Source organism: Oreochromis niloticus, linkage group LG16, assembly GCF_001858045.2.
Source record: "Oreochromis niloticus isolate F11D_XX linkage group LG16, O_niloticus_UMD_NMBU, whole genome shotgun sequence".
Classification (NCBI taxonomy): Eukaryota; Metazoa; Chordata; class Actinopteri; order Cichliformes; family Cichlidae; genus Oreochromis; species Oreochromis niloticus.
Genome location: NC_031987.2, coordinates 7,225,532 through 7,241,428, shown reverse-complemented (window position 1 = coordinate 7,241,428; position 15,897 = coordinate 7,225,532). Strand labels below are relative to the sequence as shown.

General features: G+C 39.4%; 1 protein-coding gene and 1 long non-coding RNA gene across 5 annotated transcripts in view; one reads left to right on the top strand and one right to left on the bottom strand.

Annotated features, from left to right (window-relative positions):
* LOC109197620 (uncharacterized) overlaps nucleotides 1–15,897 on the bottom strand; it is a 57,849-nt gene that overhangs the window by 19,032 nt on the left and 22,920 nt on the right. The gene's annotated exons all lie outside the window — the stretch shown is intronic.
* Nucleotides 1–15,897, top strand: part of LOC102081047 (nck-associated protein 5) — a 104,463-nt gene that overhangs the window by 78,327 nt on the left and 10,239 nt on the right. The window contains exons 10-13 of one of the 4 annotated variants that reach the window (XM_025903605.1): nucleotides 815–929; nucleotides 3,153–3,228; nucleotides 3,369–3,407; nucleotides 12,644–12,782. In XM_025903605.1, the coding sequence (XP_025759390.1) occupies nucleotides 815–929; nucleotides 3,153–3,228; nucleotides 3,369–3,385 (208 nt within the window). In that variant the 3' untranslated portion in view covers nucleotides 3,386–3,407; nucleotides 12,644–12,782. Of the gene's footprint in view, nucleotides 1–814; nucleotides 930–3,152; nucleotides 3,229–3,368; nucleotides 3,408–12,623; nucleotides 13,031–15,897 lie in introns of those variants that run through there. The other 3 variants (XM_005463336.4, XM_025903602.1, XM_025903604.1) reach the window with 3 other exon arrangements.

The window sequence follows — 15,897 nt, the reverse complement described above, 5'->3', positions numbered from 1 at the left end:
GTATTTCATTTCATCTGTCCACAGTAAAGTCCTGACACTCAATAAAACAATGAGCTGCCACATTTGTGCAACAGGGAGTTGATGACCAGCCTAGCTGAAAAGATATTAATCAATTCAAGCTTCTCAAATTAACGACACCGAATCAAAACAAATGAAGTCGCTTTCCAATCATAAACAACAAGCTGCCACAATTTTCATTAAAACTGCCTGAGCTGGACATTAGAAATTTGTCTGTTGTTGTTGTTGAGGTTTACATCAATAAGGATGCTGGATAAATATTAACTCATAACTTATGGAGAAAGGGTGGGATTAAGTAAGTATTCACTCCTTTTTAATATACAAAGTGAATCGGAATAGATGTATTTTGCTTTATTTTGTATGGTAGTACAGTAGTTTAGTATTAAAAGAAGTATACGAGAAACTACTCTCACATTTTTGTCTTAAATGTAACCATATACACTTTAAGAATGTCTGCAAAAGCATTCATTCAAATTGGTGCAGAGACCCCATTTTGACTCTTCTGCGCTTAATAAACTAATTACTGTACTTTTGAGATCTTCACCACCTCTCACAGCTTCATACATACAATTTATTCATAGCTTTCCTGACTCAGATGACACGGGTCATTTTTTATCAAATGGTCATAGACACATTTATGAGCCTCCTTAGCCCTGAGACCTGTTCATACAGAGGCTCACAGCCAGGTTTCAATAGATAGCGGGGTCATTTATCAGCCGAATCACCCCGGGCATCGAGATTCAATATCACAGGATTTCAGTGTATGGTGGCATGTTGACAGACTGTTTTCTTTCAGCTCTGTGGGGAGAAGAGAGTCTCATGATGCAGTGCGGGCATGCATCTCAATGCCCTGCCCGGGTATGTCCCTGAGTGAGATACAAGGACATGCTGACATCATCGGGGACCCGAAGGTAAATTGATCCTTAACTAATGCAAGCAGGCAGTGATTTTATTAGCATGAGCAGCAAGAACTGTACCTTTAATATCTGGGAAAAAATGAAGAAATGGATGAGAGATGAATTCTGAAATACTGATACAACACTCAGCTGTTGCTTCGGTTGTCCGCTGAGGCACTAAACAGAAAACAGAAAAGATTCACAGCCACCAAAACGCTTCCTGCCTCTGGAAGCACACTCACATACTGATGCTGGGTCAGGATCCCTTCAGATCACAATGCGACACAAAGGCACACAGCTCTCTCCTGATTGTGGGTTTTTCTATACAGGAACATTTGCTTTGAGCAACCAGTGTTGATGAGAACCCGGAGACAAAACTTCAGGTTTTATGTCATGGGGTGAGAAGAGGTTATTCAACATCATTTTGTTGGAATCCTTTGCTTTATAAAAAAGTATAAAAACCAACAAAAGTCCGCACGAGGAGGGTGGAGGTATAGTGGTAGCATTAGTCTGATTAAGGAGCAAGTCATTTTCAATGAGGACTTGGAGACTGTAATAGCTTTTGTTAAATACAAGATCTTAACCCAAACACTGTTTTAAAAATGTTATTTTACTAACAATAACTATTTGAGTAGGATTTTGAAAATACACCCCTTTACAACATATGCAGTAAGGTTTTCCAGCCATTTTCTTTCTTTTTTTAGTGCGACTGCAGTGACAATGACAGCAGAGCACATTTGGCTGCAGTCTCAAGGCAACTGAGGAAATCTATAGGTCAGCCCTGCAGAGTAAAAAAATAATGCTATAGGAGTACCCAGTCAGTTAAAATAAGACATCAGTGTGCGCTGACCAAAATCAAGATTTTGTTCAGTACTTCATTCTCAGCTGTTTTAATAAATGAGCTAGACTTCAGGTCAAATCCACAAACCATTCCTCTAAACTTTCTGGGAAGGACCCAAATGCAGGATAGTCCATCAAAAAACGAAACCTACGCACATAAAGAAGAAACATGAAGGAGAATCCGACAGGGAAACACTTTAGGAACTAAAACTTATACTAATAAAGGAAAAATCAATATTTGGTCTGACCACCGTTATTCTTCATCACAGTCTGAACTCTTTCAGGCATATTTTTTGTCATTTCATTACATAGTCTACAGGAATAGTTCTTCTTGGCTTCTTGAACGACATTTAGAGACATTTGAAGCTCTTCTTTGGATGCTTGCCTGATGTTGGATTCATCACTCCATCAGTTCCTTTCACCTCAGTTTAAAATACTGTCCATCTGCCTTTTTAATCTGCCACTTGTCCAGTTTCCTAATGTTTTTTAAGAACACACTGCACAACATGTTCAGATATGCCAGGTTGATAGCTCTTTGGGAATCACCTTGTTGGTGCAAAAATACTTTTTTACGTCTGTCAATCTGTGTTATGGTCTTTTTGATAGATCAAACTAAACGCATTAAAATAAATGATGTGGGGGTTCTATACAGGCTGTTGGAATGATTTATAGGTCAGTGTTTAACAAACAAACGGACATTCTTCTGAAAATGGTCAGGTACAAAGACTGGAGTGAAAATGACTGAAAAAGCAGCCAATGTCTTAAATGATCTTTGGAAAGCCTGAAGAACTATTGCTGAAGACCACGTTAAAAAATTACAAGAAAAATATTTTTAAAGAAATAAGAGGCAGGTAAAACACGTGTACTGTACTTTCTTGTCACACGTAACCTGTGTAAGGGCTTGTTTTAGCCACATGCTAAGCTTTAATTAAGTTTCTTACTTTTATTTTGAATCAACTGACTGTTTTTAGGGAGCTTTCAGATAACGAGTCCACGCTATAAGTAGCAGATGCATGGATTAGCTTTTAGGCTTCACTCTGAGACATGACGCTTCTGATTTTGACAGCACTACGCAGATAAAAGAAAGCAACCCATTTGTTTAATGCACAAGCTGAAGGATGCATCCTGATCAAAAATGACACCAAGGTTACTCATCATGCTGCTGCAGACCAAAGTAATGCCATCCAGAGTCAGAGACCATGTTCTCTTAGAAGCAGAAGATTACATGCCTGTAGTTTCACTTATTGAATTGGTTCGTCTAACATGGTGTGATCTCAGTGATTTCAGTGGAAATGTATGCAGTGTTTTCTAAGAGAAACATGCAATGAGAAACTGCTTAATGTGCAAATGTAAAAGGTTTTAATATATTTGTTTTTGTTTTACTTCAAAAATACAAAGATGCAGATGATGAACAGAAGATCTGACAGTGAAAATGGATCCACGGTGAAGAGCCCGAACCAGGATGCAGTAATAGGTCAGACTTTTCTCTCCTCTGTTTTGTCACAGTCTCCTTAAATAGTTTTAGATGCCTCTGACTCGGTACCAGTAGCAATGTTAATGTGTCTTTCAAACAATGATAGCATTAAGGTTTCATCTGTGCTTACCGTTTTACAGTTTGCAGACAGAAGTGAAGACCAAATTTGACACACATGTGTAAGTCATGAACATGATAAATATGCCATGAGCAGTCAAGCAAACATGCAAAATGCTAAATTTTGTCAGTTTGTGCTTTTGCCGCCACCATATCTCTGTTCATGTTTTTTTAAATGGGAGCAAATCATTCCACCGTGGCTTTACACCATGCAGACTTTGCTCTTTAACGGTAGGCTTGAACACTCATCTTCACGGACTCATGCACTAAAAATCTGCATGCCCAGGCTCATCAAATCAGGATAACCGTATTCACTCGAGCTTCCTCATGACCAGTTTTACTGTGAGTGGTGGATCCATGATGAATCTGCTTCAGCTGTTTTCATTCTGTGGACCAAACTGCTGCTGGAACCAAAGACAGCTCACTGCCCTGCAGAGGTGTGAAGCCATATGACGACCATAACGCATGGCTGACACACACTTTTGCTTTCATTCTCACACTGCCCAAAAAAGTCTCCAGATAAATGGAGAAGTTTCAAAACCAGTTCTTTATGAAAAAAAAAGATTAGCTTGAACGTATTATTTTATTCTGCACATTTAGTTTTTTTCCCTACATCTCAAGACCACAAAGATTGGAGATTTTCCACACCTGTGTCCATATCTATCCTTTAATATCACACCTGCCTGTTAGAGGTTATTAATGAGACTTACACCTTGCAGCTTTACAGGTATTGTGCACATGCATGTCTGCTTAGTGTAACTCTGTTAGTATTTAAATTAAACTGAATTCAGTGGTTTTTATTGGGATGACTGGATAAAATATTGCCAAAATAATGCAACATTAGCATAATAATACACAGCATTAAGATCATATAGAATTTGTTAGGAAGTGAAACAACATGGGAGTAAGAAGCCTGTTCAGTTGAGTCAGTGAGTGAGTTAAATACAGTTTCATTACATATGAAGTAAAAACACATTTGTGAGCAGCACAGACGGGAGGTTTGAGTTGAAAACTAATTATTAAGGTTATTATTGTCCCGTGGGACTTTTTTTCCCCTCTGAAATGCACCTCTGCACTGTTTAATGGTTCAACACACACACACACACACACACACACACACACACACACTCGCCCCACCATTTAGTCCAACAATCTCCCTCCAACTGATAGCTGAAAGTTGGTATGCTTGCCATAATAAGATGGGGTGCAGATGTAATTTTCTCATGCAGAGGGCTGCATGGGGCTGAAATTTCAATCTTAGTTTAATAATGGTCAAATTTGGGCACACGTGTGGGAGAACGCTCCCAGTAGTGGATGTTTCAGTCTTTGGTTCAAACTGGAATATCTCAGCAGCTGCTGGATGGGACGGCAGTGGATTTCATGATGGGCTGGTCAGCAGTGGATTTTATGCATCTGTATACAGTGTACAGATGGATCCTGGTGACTTGGTCAGTCTACACCTTTAGGAGCATACTCAGGCAAACTCTGGTAACGAATTACTTGCATGTGAGAAAACAAGAAAGATCTGCAGTACATCCATTTTCCAGTTCACCTAACATGCATGCCTTTGGACGGTGGGAGGAACTGATAGTATCTGAAGGAAACTCATGTAGGCACAAGAAAAACATGCAAAATCCACATACAGAAGATCCCAACAGATCTGGATGTTTCGGTGTAGGCGTAGAAGTTTAGTTTGCTTCTTGAACTGCAATTACATTTTTATAATCTGTTATTTTTTTACAAAGTGAGGCCACAGCTGCAAACATGGCTTCATATGGGCAAATCAAACTAATCTCTCTTGCCCCTTTTTCCTGTTATCTGCTGGATAAAAGTTTAAAAATCCTGCATTGTGACCAGTTTGGTCCTTAAAGTTCTGGACTGACTGTCCCACTCGGATCTGTTCTAATTACCCTTTTGAAAACAAATGCACAGACACATTAGGCTGGGGTGGGTTTTTTACCTGTGTGATTTAATACCAGAGAGTATCAAGAACACACCAAAAACACTCATGTTTTGTGCTGGGCTTGGATTGCTGCTCAGTAGTAATTCGGTGTAGATGAAATCTCTCACAAACCAAGTTTAAAAAGCATTTAAGCATCAGCCTGATGCTTACTAACGAGGTGAAACTAAAGGTGGCAATTTATTTAAAAGAGAGCGAGCGAGTGGGAAAGAGATAACAGACGACGAGTAAAACTTTATTTGGCTCTTTCTGCTTTGTGGTCACTCACTAAATTAGAAATAGCGGCTTATTAAACTTTCCACATCACTCCAGTGGAGGACCGGTGACAGACCCTACTGAAATTTCATTGGCCAGAGTGACACCATCGGCGAGGCGCTGCAAATATCAAGCATGTTTGATACGGACGAACGCTTGCCCTCGGGGGTTAATCACCTCATTAAAATTTCAGCGCTGCACCAGCTAAGCACGATCAGCCAAACTACTACTGAGTGAATTAAGTTTGCCTTCAGCTGTGAGCTGAATTATACCACCCAGACTCCAAAATGCTGGGCCTGATGCAGACTCGACAGAGCAGCTTTCAACTTGATGCATTAAAGCGAAGAGGCACAAAACAAAAATACCACAATTAAATTCTCATTTTCAGTCTCATACTTTACTGAGAAACTTTCTGGGTGTGCATTGAAGCCACTAGAGCACAGGTGTCGAACTCCAGGCCTCGAGGGCCGGTGTCCTGCAGGTTTTAGATGTGTCCTTGATCCAACACAGCTGATTTAAATGGCTAAATTACCTCCTCAACATGTCTTGAAGTTCTCCAGAGGTCTGGTAACGAACCAATCATTTGATTCAGGTGTGTTGACCCAGGGTGAGATCTAACATCAACCTGCATGACACCGGCCCTCGAGGCCTGGACACCCCTGCACTAGAGTTTATCTTAGCCACTCCTCATCAAACTGAAGTCTTATTTTAAAATCCAGCTAAGATAAAAACATGTTTTTATTACCCCCTTGTCATGGTCCAACTCATGAGCCATGAAAAGTAATGGCAGAGACACAGTTTAATGCAAATTTGTTAACTAAAAAGAGGCAAAAACTACAATTTTATTAGGCGTGTTAGTCGTCAGGAGTGTTTGAATGTTAACTGTAGGGTGGAGTTTGGTGTAAAACCTAAAATAAAAGGTGCACGGTGAATGGAGAGGAAATATTGTGACAGCCAGCTCATAAATGTGCTACAGAGACCCACCAGGTGCTCCCAGCTGCACTGATTACCAGGAGCCTGCAAGGCAAAACAGAGGGACAAACAAGGGAATGCATAATGCAGGACGGGCTGCTGCATGGGCCGTCACACGCCTGTAAAATTACATGTCTTGAAAGTTTTAAAGTTGTTTGCATGATGGAAATGGACTGGTATTTATTTGGCAGGGTGCGCTCGCGAAGCGTGCAGCTTCATAGTCATATCCACCTTCAAAACACCAAGCTCAAGTACTCATAATGGGCAACATCACGGTGGTTACGTCCTTCTTTTATATAGTCCATGTGCTTATCACCAAGCAAAGTACTCATATAACCAAACTAGTAAAACATGCCACTGACCCGATATGGATAGTCATATGTACAGCTAACATCTGGACAGCATGCAGCGAAACTTTGAATTGTTCGATCCACCATGATATGATTCCTAGTTTGGTTGTTGTCAGGATCTCTGCGGCAGGAGCGGGGCATCCATCATCTTTGCCATAGATTTGCAGCATTCATTGAGTGCCGTATCTGCTCCTTACGTAATATCTCCCTATATAACTAAACTATATATATATATATACTAAACTATATCATAACGAGTGTGCTGCTCGTTCTGTAGGTAATTATTATTGCCTAATAATAATAGCACCAATAACGATCTCATTTCATAAACCAAAGATGCGAGGCTGGTCGTGTAAAAAGGTGCAGGTTTATCAGCCAAGAAACCCTGTTTCATGCCCTGTTTGACTCTCTATTAGCCCTTTTAGTACTGACTCGGCTCGGCTCGGCACAACTCCATTAAGTCCATTAGGTTTTCGATTAGGTCATAGTACCTGGCACAAAGATCCAAGCAAATCCAAAAATGTGATAGCAACAGACTGCATGCCACGGATTGGCTAACCAGTGGCGTCGCTTTATGAGTCATAAGACTTTCTCCTTAACGAAAATCAAAACCGCCCTTTTTGACACTCGGCAATGAGGAAAATAGCTGTACAGAGTCTCATGAAAAGTCACACACCGAGAGGCGGGTATAACATCACCTTGGCATCCACCACATTTGTGTCGCATACAAATGGTGTCATGGGATGTTTGGCTACGTTGTTATAACAAACGTGGAAGTGAGCTCATGTTTGAGGCCACTTGCATTCCCATTTAAAAACTAGAGAAAAGTTTTTAAAAAAAGGTTTTTCTATTAAAAATAGTCTTTATATTTGTGATTTCAGAGTATTGGGAGGCAGTGAGTGGTGGCAAAGGAAAAGGCTTTGTATGTAAGGCTGGATGCTAAGGAAGGTGTTGATTGGCTAGGCAGAGAGATCAAGCTGGAAAGAATGTGCAGCAGGTTACAAACTCCTTTAACCACCTGTGTCCGCTAATCTTTAAGCACCACCCAAAGGAGAAGATTACACATGAGTACATGAGAGGGACGACTCAGGCTAAGATGGTTTGGACACAAAGTTAGAGAGGCAAGTCTGAGATGATTTGCAGAGAAGGAATAGTGGATGTACTGGACAAAGGATGCTACATATGAAGCTGCCAGGCAGGAGGAAAAGGGGAAGCCTGTAGAGAAGATTCATAGATGTAGTGAAGCAGGACATGCAGACGGTTGGTGTAATAGAGGAGGATGCTGGGACAAGAGATAGAGGCAGATGATCTGCTATAGCAACTCTAAAAGGAGCAAGACGACTGGATTTCCCCTTTCTGGTCTGTGTTTGAATAATTTTTCTCTGATGAGTTTCTCTTTTACATTCAAGTCAAACTTGTCAGATTTTATTTTTGTTTTCAAGTTGATTTTCACTAACAAGATGCCCTTTACTGAGAGGTGTAAATTGCTGTCCAGCCCTTTGACCTATTAAGATGTGAACATCAATAGCTTAAATCAGGGATGTCAAACTCATATTACATCGTGGGCCACATAAAGCCCACATTGACCTTAAGTCAAACCAGAGAACCAGAGAAAATGCCCCTTCTGTCAGTGTGGAGAAATTTAACTATGCATTCAATCCCAATAAATATAAGAAAAAGAACTGCAATTTCAACAGTACTGAACAGTCTGTTTTTCAATGTGATAACGAAATGCTGCTGAGAAAGACAATGGAGTGAAAGCAATCTGCAACCTAATTAAAAACAGACGTTTTTGTTAATTCACAGTAAAACAAAAACAATTAAAATAAAATTTTTGTTTTATTTTGATCTTATGGTAAAAAAAAAGAAGCAGTTTCTATAAACGATAGTAAAAAAAGACTTTTCTGTCATTTAGTTGTTTATCTATTGCTTAATTATTTTTAATGTAGTATGAATGGCTGTTGGGTGGTCTTCATCAGTAGGAAAGGCTGTAAAACCTATGAAGAGATTTTGACAATTTGATTGTTGTTTGACACCGCTGCCTTAAGCTTATCGAACACATACCCTTAAAGATGACCTATTGTGCTTTTTCAATATTTTATGTCATATATAAACTATTCATATTAAACATGGCCAGCGTTTCAAATAACGAGGTCAGTTTTTGTGCAAATAATCCCTGTGAGCCAGAAGCCAATATCCATTAAATGCTCCGTTTCTGCAGGGTTTTTTTCTGTTCCTGGCTCTGTATGATGTCACAGAGAATAAGAAGATATCCCTAATATTGCAATCAGGAACCACATTAGTCCAAACCAAGTAGTAAAATAATTTGTCAAGTGACAGCCAATCAGTTTGCTTAAAAGGGGAGGAGCTAAAATGGTTGGCTTTAAAGTATGAAGTCGGGAACTTCTATAGTAAGTAAAGGATTATTTTGAACTGTAAATCATGCAAAGCTACTGCAGTAGAGTCAAAATCTGAAAATACAGAGCTGGAAAAAGCACAGTAGGGCCACTTTAAGTGAATCTTTTCTGCATAAACAGAAACCATGTCATATTATTTTTATGTGTATGCTATATAATTTTTAAATACTAAGTACTGCACTGTTATCTTGTGACATTAAGCAGCTATTGATTGTTCTCAATACAGCCGAGGCTTGTTGTAAGCAATCAATTCTCAGCCTCTGTGATCCTGCCTTTTTAAAGAAGACTTCCAACCTAAGACCAGACTAATCAATAACATTTCTGTCCTACTTCTCCACAGTTCAATTATTTGTTCTTGTTTGTTGCTGCATGAGTACAAGTTGACTGATTTAAACATAGCTACTTAAAGCTATTATTTAATATGAGGAAGCTGCAGTGGACGACTATAATGTAATGTTAGAGATGTTTTCCAGCTGAGGCTGTAACTCTAAAGAATTACAATCTACTGAGGTGTTTCCAGAGCTTCTAGTTAAAATATAACTTAATGTATTTCAGCATTATTGATAATGGTTTTACCATTCCCCTTTCCACATTTGTCTATTTTCAAACATAGCATGACTTTTAATGTGATCATTTTAAGTTCTCAATTAATCGGGGCACAACAGCTTAAAATCAGAATTAGAAAAAAATGAAGAAAAACAGGCTTGAAGAAACCCAGAGGAGCACTCAAAAGTCTCATGCGTGCACATCTTAATTAATAAAGGGGGCACAGCTGTTGCCTCAGCTCCACAGTGTGATTGCCTACAGGCCTCATGCTTCAGGCTACATATTAAAACATGAGTCTGCATGACAACAGCTTGAAGAAATATTTTCTTATTTCGATGATGTGCACGCTAGATGGGTGACTGGAGTGATTCATGTTGTTTTTGATTTCCTATGATTTACAAAAATGGTTCTCTGATGCAAATGTGGCTGAACAGTGATGCAAAAGCTAAAAAATCCAGTGCAATTTCTGTATATATTAGTCTTAAATGAGTTATGCATTTTGTTGTTAATTCACTGAATGTTGTATGAACCTTGTATAACAACTGAGAGACCAGTAAATACTTGAATATCTGTATAGTGAGTTTTGAAAAATTACTTGTGAGTTAAGTTGTTTAGCTAAGTTACAACCTCCTGGAAAACTGCCATCAGTTTGGCTATTACTGTATAACATAAATGTTATAAATCTTTACTTCGTTCTATTACATCATTTACTGATGATTAAAAACAACACTGACCTTAGATGCAAGTAAGTATCATGGATTAGGTTAGCTGATGAAGTTATTTGCCAAGTCATCCACTTAACGTTTCCACTCAGATTCTGTGGGCAGTAACGTTAGCAAGCAAGATGTGGTTAGCCATCTAACCATAGCATCTAACATAACTAACTGGTACTGCTTAGTTTATAATGTTAGGTGATAAAATAGTATGAAATTGATAGTCAGTAGTTTGGATGAATTAGCTGACCACTTTAAGACAACAGTTTGCTGTGTGACATAGCTAGCAATTCATCTGTGTTAGCAGACATACTAGTGTTAACTAATATTAACTGCCTTTCTTATTAAGAAGAAAGACAACTTAGCTTTACATTTAATGGTAAACATCCTCCATGATCAAATGTCCTGTTCATGATACTGTACCCAGATGGTCAAATCCTTATTCGGCCAGTTAGCTAATGCTATCTTATCTCAAACGTGGGTATTTCCTTGGGGGTGTCCAAATTCATGGGTTGCATCCTCCTGAGGCCACATTTGTAGACCGATTACGTCACAGCGAAGGCTGTCCAAATTCGCAGACAAAAAGAAAACTGATTAAACAGAAGTGTGAGATGGTCGAGAGTTTACACTAGTGTCCTGTTATATTTTAGATAACAAGGAGCAGACGGCCGAGTTTATTAAACTCCACCGAGACAGCGGTGACGCAAATCTGAAGGCTAGACCATCCCATTTCACAGCCGTTTACTTCCGGCCTACCCGACCTTCTGAGGACCCGGCCCATGTAGACTGCGAAGGACGGGTCCTCAGGAGGACGCAGCCTATGAATTTGGGCACCCGTATTGTCTCAAGGGGCCACATGAGAAACTGGTACTGTTGTTCACTGTTGTGAATAAGCTTATAAAGAGATAACATTAATACTTAATATATAATATATAATCTAGTTTAACTGAGTTCAGCTTATTGGTGTGGCCCTTCACAACAGTCCCAGTTTCTCATGTGGCCACTTGGGTAAAGCAATTGCCCACTCTTTGCTTATCGGCTAATCCAAACAGCTTCATTGATGGCTTGATTTAGCAGCTATCTAGTTAAACTTAGCTTACTTTCTTACTACTGTTACTAGCAAATTTCTACTTGAAGCAACATCAGTATTTATTTTTTTAATTTCTGTTCCGAGTTTGTCTTTGCTGTGCTGGAAGTTGGTGCTTTGATGATGTTACTGATTAGTGTACTCCATTTATAAGCTAATGTTAGCTAATGCTGCTTACCAAAGCATTACATCCTTTGAATATTTGTGGAAAAAGGCTCATTTTTCAAGTTACTTTATATTTTCAACAAAAAGTGCTTAATAAATTTAAGAATTAACCTTACACCCGTTTAAATAATGCATACAACAGAACCATTTTTGTTTAAGATTTCAAATATTTTGTTAATTAAATACACCCAGCAGTGTGCATTTCTATTTCATGTCACATGCCATTGTGTGCATTTCATATTCACCATGTGACCAGTGCATGCTAACAGTCAGACCCATCAAACAATATCTGTAAAATAAAAGCAGTGGTTCAAGTGGGCTTGATTTGGCCGAGTCATTTTCTGCTGGAGAGCAAAGAAACTGTTACCCTGCCTCACACTTATATAATTAGATTGGACTGCTTTTCGACTTGGCTTTTAAGGCTTTTGAAAGTTAGACCGTGAAAGAGAGGAAGGAAAAGACTAACCATGTGTTGCAAATGACCAGAACACAAGGATCGAGCTGCTTAAAACAGACAAACAGTGAAGATATGTGGTAGGAATAACAAGGAGGCACGAGAGAATCAGTTATGATACTGCAGAGAAGATCCATTATTATTGATTGATAAAGCTGCCCTCACTGTAACAGCTCCTGGAGACACAAAGTCAGCTAGAGTACCAGATAAATGATTAACAATAGGCCTGTTAGTGTCTATATTCATGTAGCGTACATATTTATTTTAAAGGTTACTTTAATGCCACTTCAACCATGGCCACCCCTCTGTCTCATTCCTGATGTTCTCCCTTTTATTCCCTCCACCCTGAACCACTTCAGCTGTTCTCCTTGTGCCGCAGGCTCCGGCTGCAAGATGCGAACGTTGGACAGTGGAATCGGGACCATCCCCCTTCCTGAATCCTGTTCCTTCTTCTCCTCCATCCTGCACCTCCTCCCCAAATCCTCATCAACCCCAGAGCAATCCCTCAGTCCTCCCAGTGTCCTTGGCTCCTCCAGCGAGGACGCGTCTCCTTCCCCGTTACCCCGGTGGAGAATTCCCTCCAGCTATAAGGACGGCAGCCATGCAGGGGTGCTGAACTCTCTGTCCGATTCCTCCATGACCCATATCCAGTCAGTGCCTTTCCCCACTGTGGCCTTCCTCCAGCCCATCCAAACCCCGTCTGAACCCATTATGACCTCTGCCAGTGTGTGTGAAACCCAGAGCAGGCTACCCAGAGCACCACAAGGTACGGTAAAATGACCAAAGGTACAGCTTTGACCGTTGGACTGCAGGAGTAAAGATTCTTTTATGCTCTCGTCCTTAATCTTTCTGATTTGTAGTGTTGCTGGTATAATGTTCCAAGTTTGATCTATGTAACAGACACTTATCTTATACTTGTTATAACATCCACCAGATCACCAGCAATCCATTTAGAGTGGGTTTTGGCTAACATTCGACTTTTTCAGTGGAATTTCCACCTGTTTGGAAGTGCCCAAATCCAAATGGAAAATCTTTTATCTGGAAAACTGCAAATTCCAAAATTTATGAGACTTCATTTGTAAAGTATTGTCTAGTAAATTCCCTGTTTAGCATGTGGCTAAAATAAAACCCAACCATCACCCCAGACAGGTCACTGGTGACACAGTGGATGTAAAGAGGTTAACTCCTCTGTGGTATACGTTATCATCAGAGGTGACCCAAACCCCTAAAGATATGTCTATGTTGGAAGTGATTCACTCATGTCTCATCGCTTGGAAACTGTCAGATGGTCACGATCAGATATTCAAGGCCACGGCTGCCTAGGTAACAATCTAATGTATTTACTACCAGGTCGTATGTATGCGGTATCCTGAGATATCATTCGTAGCCGTTCTGTTGCTCGACTAGAAGCTTTACCTTAGGCCCCGCCCACTTCATGTCACCAGAGGTTTTAACGTCACCAAACATCATCAACTTTCTTTGGTCTGATCACCATGTTGATCATAACTCTGTGTTTTATAACAGAGTTAAAAGGACTTTTTTGAAAGACATGAAACATTTTTGATGGATGTTACAGTATTTTTTTTTTACTCCTGACATTTTTTTAATTGATAAAAATGACATATTATGATAGAATAAGTTTAGGGTTAGGGTTTGAGTCTTCGCCAATGACGACTCAGACCTCAGAGGGTTAACACCCTGTGTCTTGGCAACAAATACAACGGCTTTCTTTTTTTAATTGAAAAGTTTCTGATATGTCTCAGTTGTGATTTGTTTGTTTTTTGTATCCTGATGGTCAAGACTTTTTGGAAGAAATCAACTGTCTTGATATCTTATGGTTAGTGGTTGAGACTTCTTATCTGTGAGGACATGGACCTTAAAGGGATGTATTTCCATCGTGTTAGCACACAAGCAGATTGGGATCTATGAAGTTTAGAGGTCAGGTGAGGACCTTGGACTATTTGTGGGTATCCTCAACCTGTTCCTCATCAGTATATTTGTTGTCATTTGGCAAATTATCATCCTTGAATTGACTCCTGTCGCCAGGGGGTGTCCCTTGTTTTTTTAAGGTTCCTGCACCAGATCAAAGATTTCTAAGACATCAGTAAATAAAACAAAATGCTATGAAATTAAGGCAGAATAACGCAAAAATAACTTGGTAAAAATTAGGTACTTATTCAGTGGTCCAAAATTCAAAAAGATTCATTTTAATGGGTGGTACAATATAATCCAGGTGAATCCCAGGACTAAGACTTTCCAGTAGTATCAGTGTTATTCACTTCACCTGTCAGTGGCTTTAATGTTGTGGTAAATTGGTCTAAGTAGGCACTGTGATTTAAAAAGATGATCTTGCTTTTTAAAGCCTCATAAAGAACAGGCTTTATTCTTGACATTTACTGCTCATTTCCTTTACAAAAGGCATATCCAGAGTAAATCTTGCTGAAGGGAATTCATTCATGTATCTATTGAGCACTTAGCACATAAGGAAATTTCCTGAAGATCCACTCACATTTATCCACACGTTCTCTGCGTTATTCAAGGTTACCGGGGGAAATTGAAGATTTAAAGTTCAATATTTACCTTTATATAAGAGATTGCTGGAAGCGATCACGGTGTCGTTACAACAAGCGGAGCCTTTATCACGGTACTGAGAGCATATTACACACATGGCCTGCTCAGTATGCTAATGACACGGCATGTAGCAAAGGAAAAACACTCATGTTGTGAAATCCAAGCACTTGATTTCACACCGAGGCAGAAAGAAGCAGGTTTACATTTTGAGGCGGTAACTTTTAATCAAATGAGAGCTTAAAAGAGAACTGTTGATGGCTGACTTTATAAATTAACAAGTTACTTATATAAGCTAATATCAGTTACAGTTCATTAATCATTTTGAAGTGCTATCTTTGGCAGAGTTATTAAGATTTTCAGCTGAAATGAAAAGCCTACAAAAGCACTTTTTTTCCCCCTTTTCTTTCCGTGGTGAACTCTATCATTCCCTTCCTGGTTTATCCAGTTTTTCAACCAGTCAGCACTTTACCTTCGCATAACACCACATGCTGTGGCTTTTTTGGAAAGTCTGCGTCAACAGACACCAAAGGGGTGCCATAAATACTACATCACGCCATAGTTCACATCTCATTTGTTTCTTTTTATTTTCCTTGTTTCCCCCCAATCCCCTTTTACTTTTGCTTTTACTTGCTGATTAGGTTTAGGTACTTAAAACTATTTAAGTTTATAAATCAAATATGATTTAATTTAAATACATTTTTTTTTTAACAGTAACGCCTTAACGGTGAAAAATTACAAGTTGATTGTGGCAGAGTAGCCAATCAGGGAGACAGGCAGATGCAAAATTAACACAGGAGACAAAAGAAACAAACTTTTTAATTAAAAACAGGAAGTAATCAAAGGAGACTGATAGGGACATGAATAATAACAAGTACCCAAGGAAACTTACTGATAATGGAGGCTAGAAGACCTACACTAAACATCAAGATAAAGTCAGGGGAACACAGGAGGACAAAGACAGAAAGATGTGACAGAGGGATGAACAGAAGGGAAAACACTGAGGGAATCTGAATAGAACCCAAGACAAAAGACCAGGAACCAAAACACAGGATGCAAAACTGA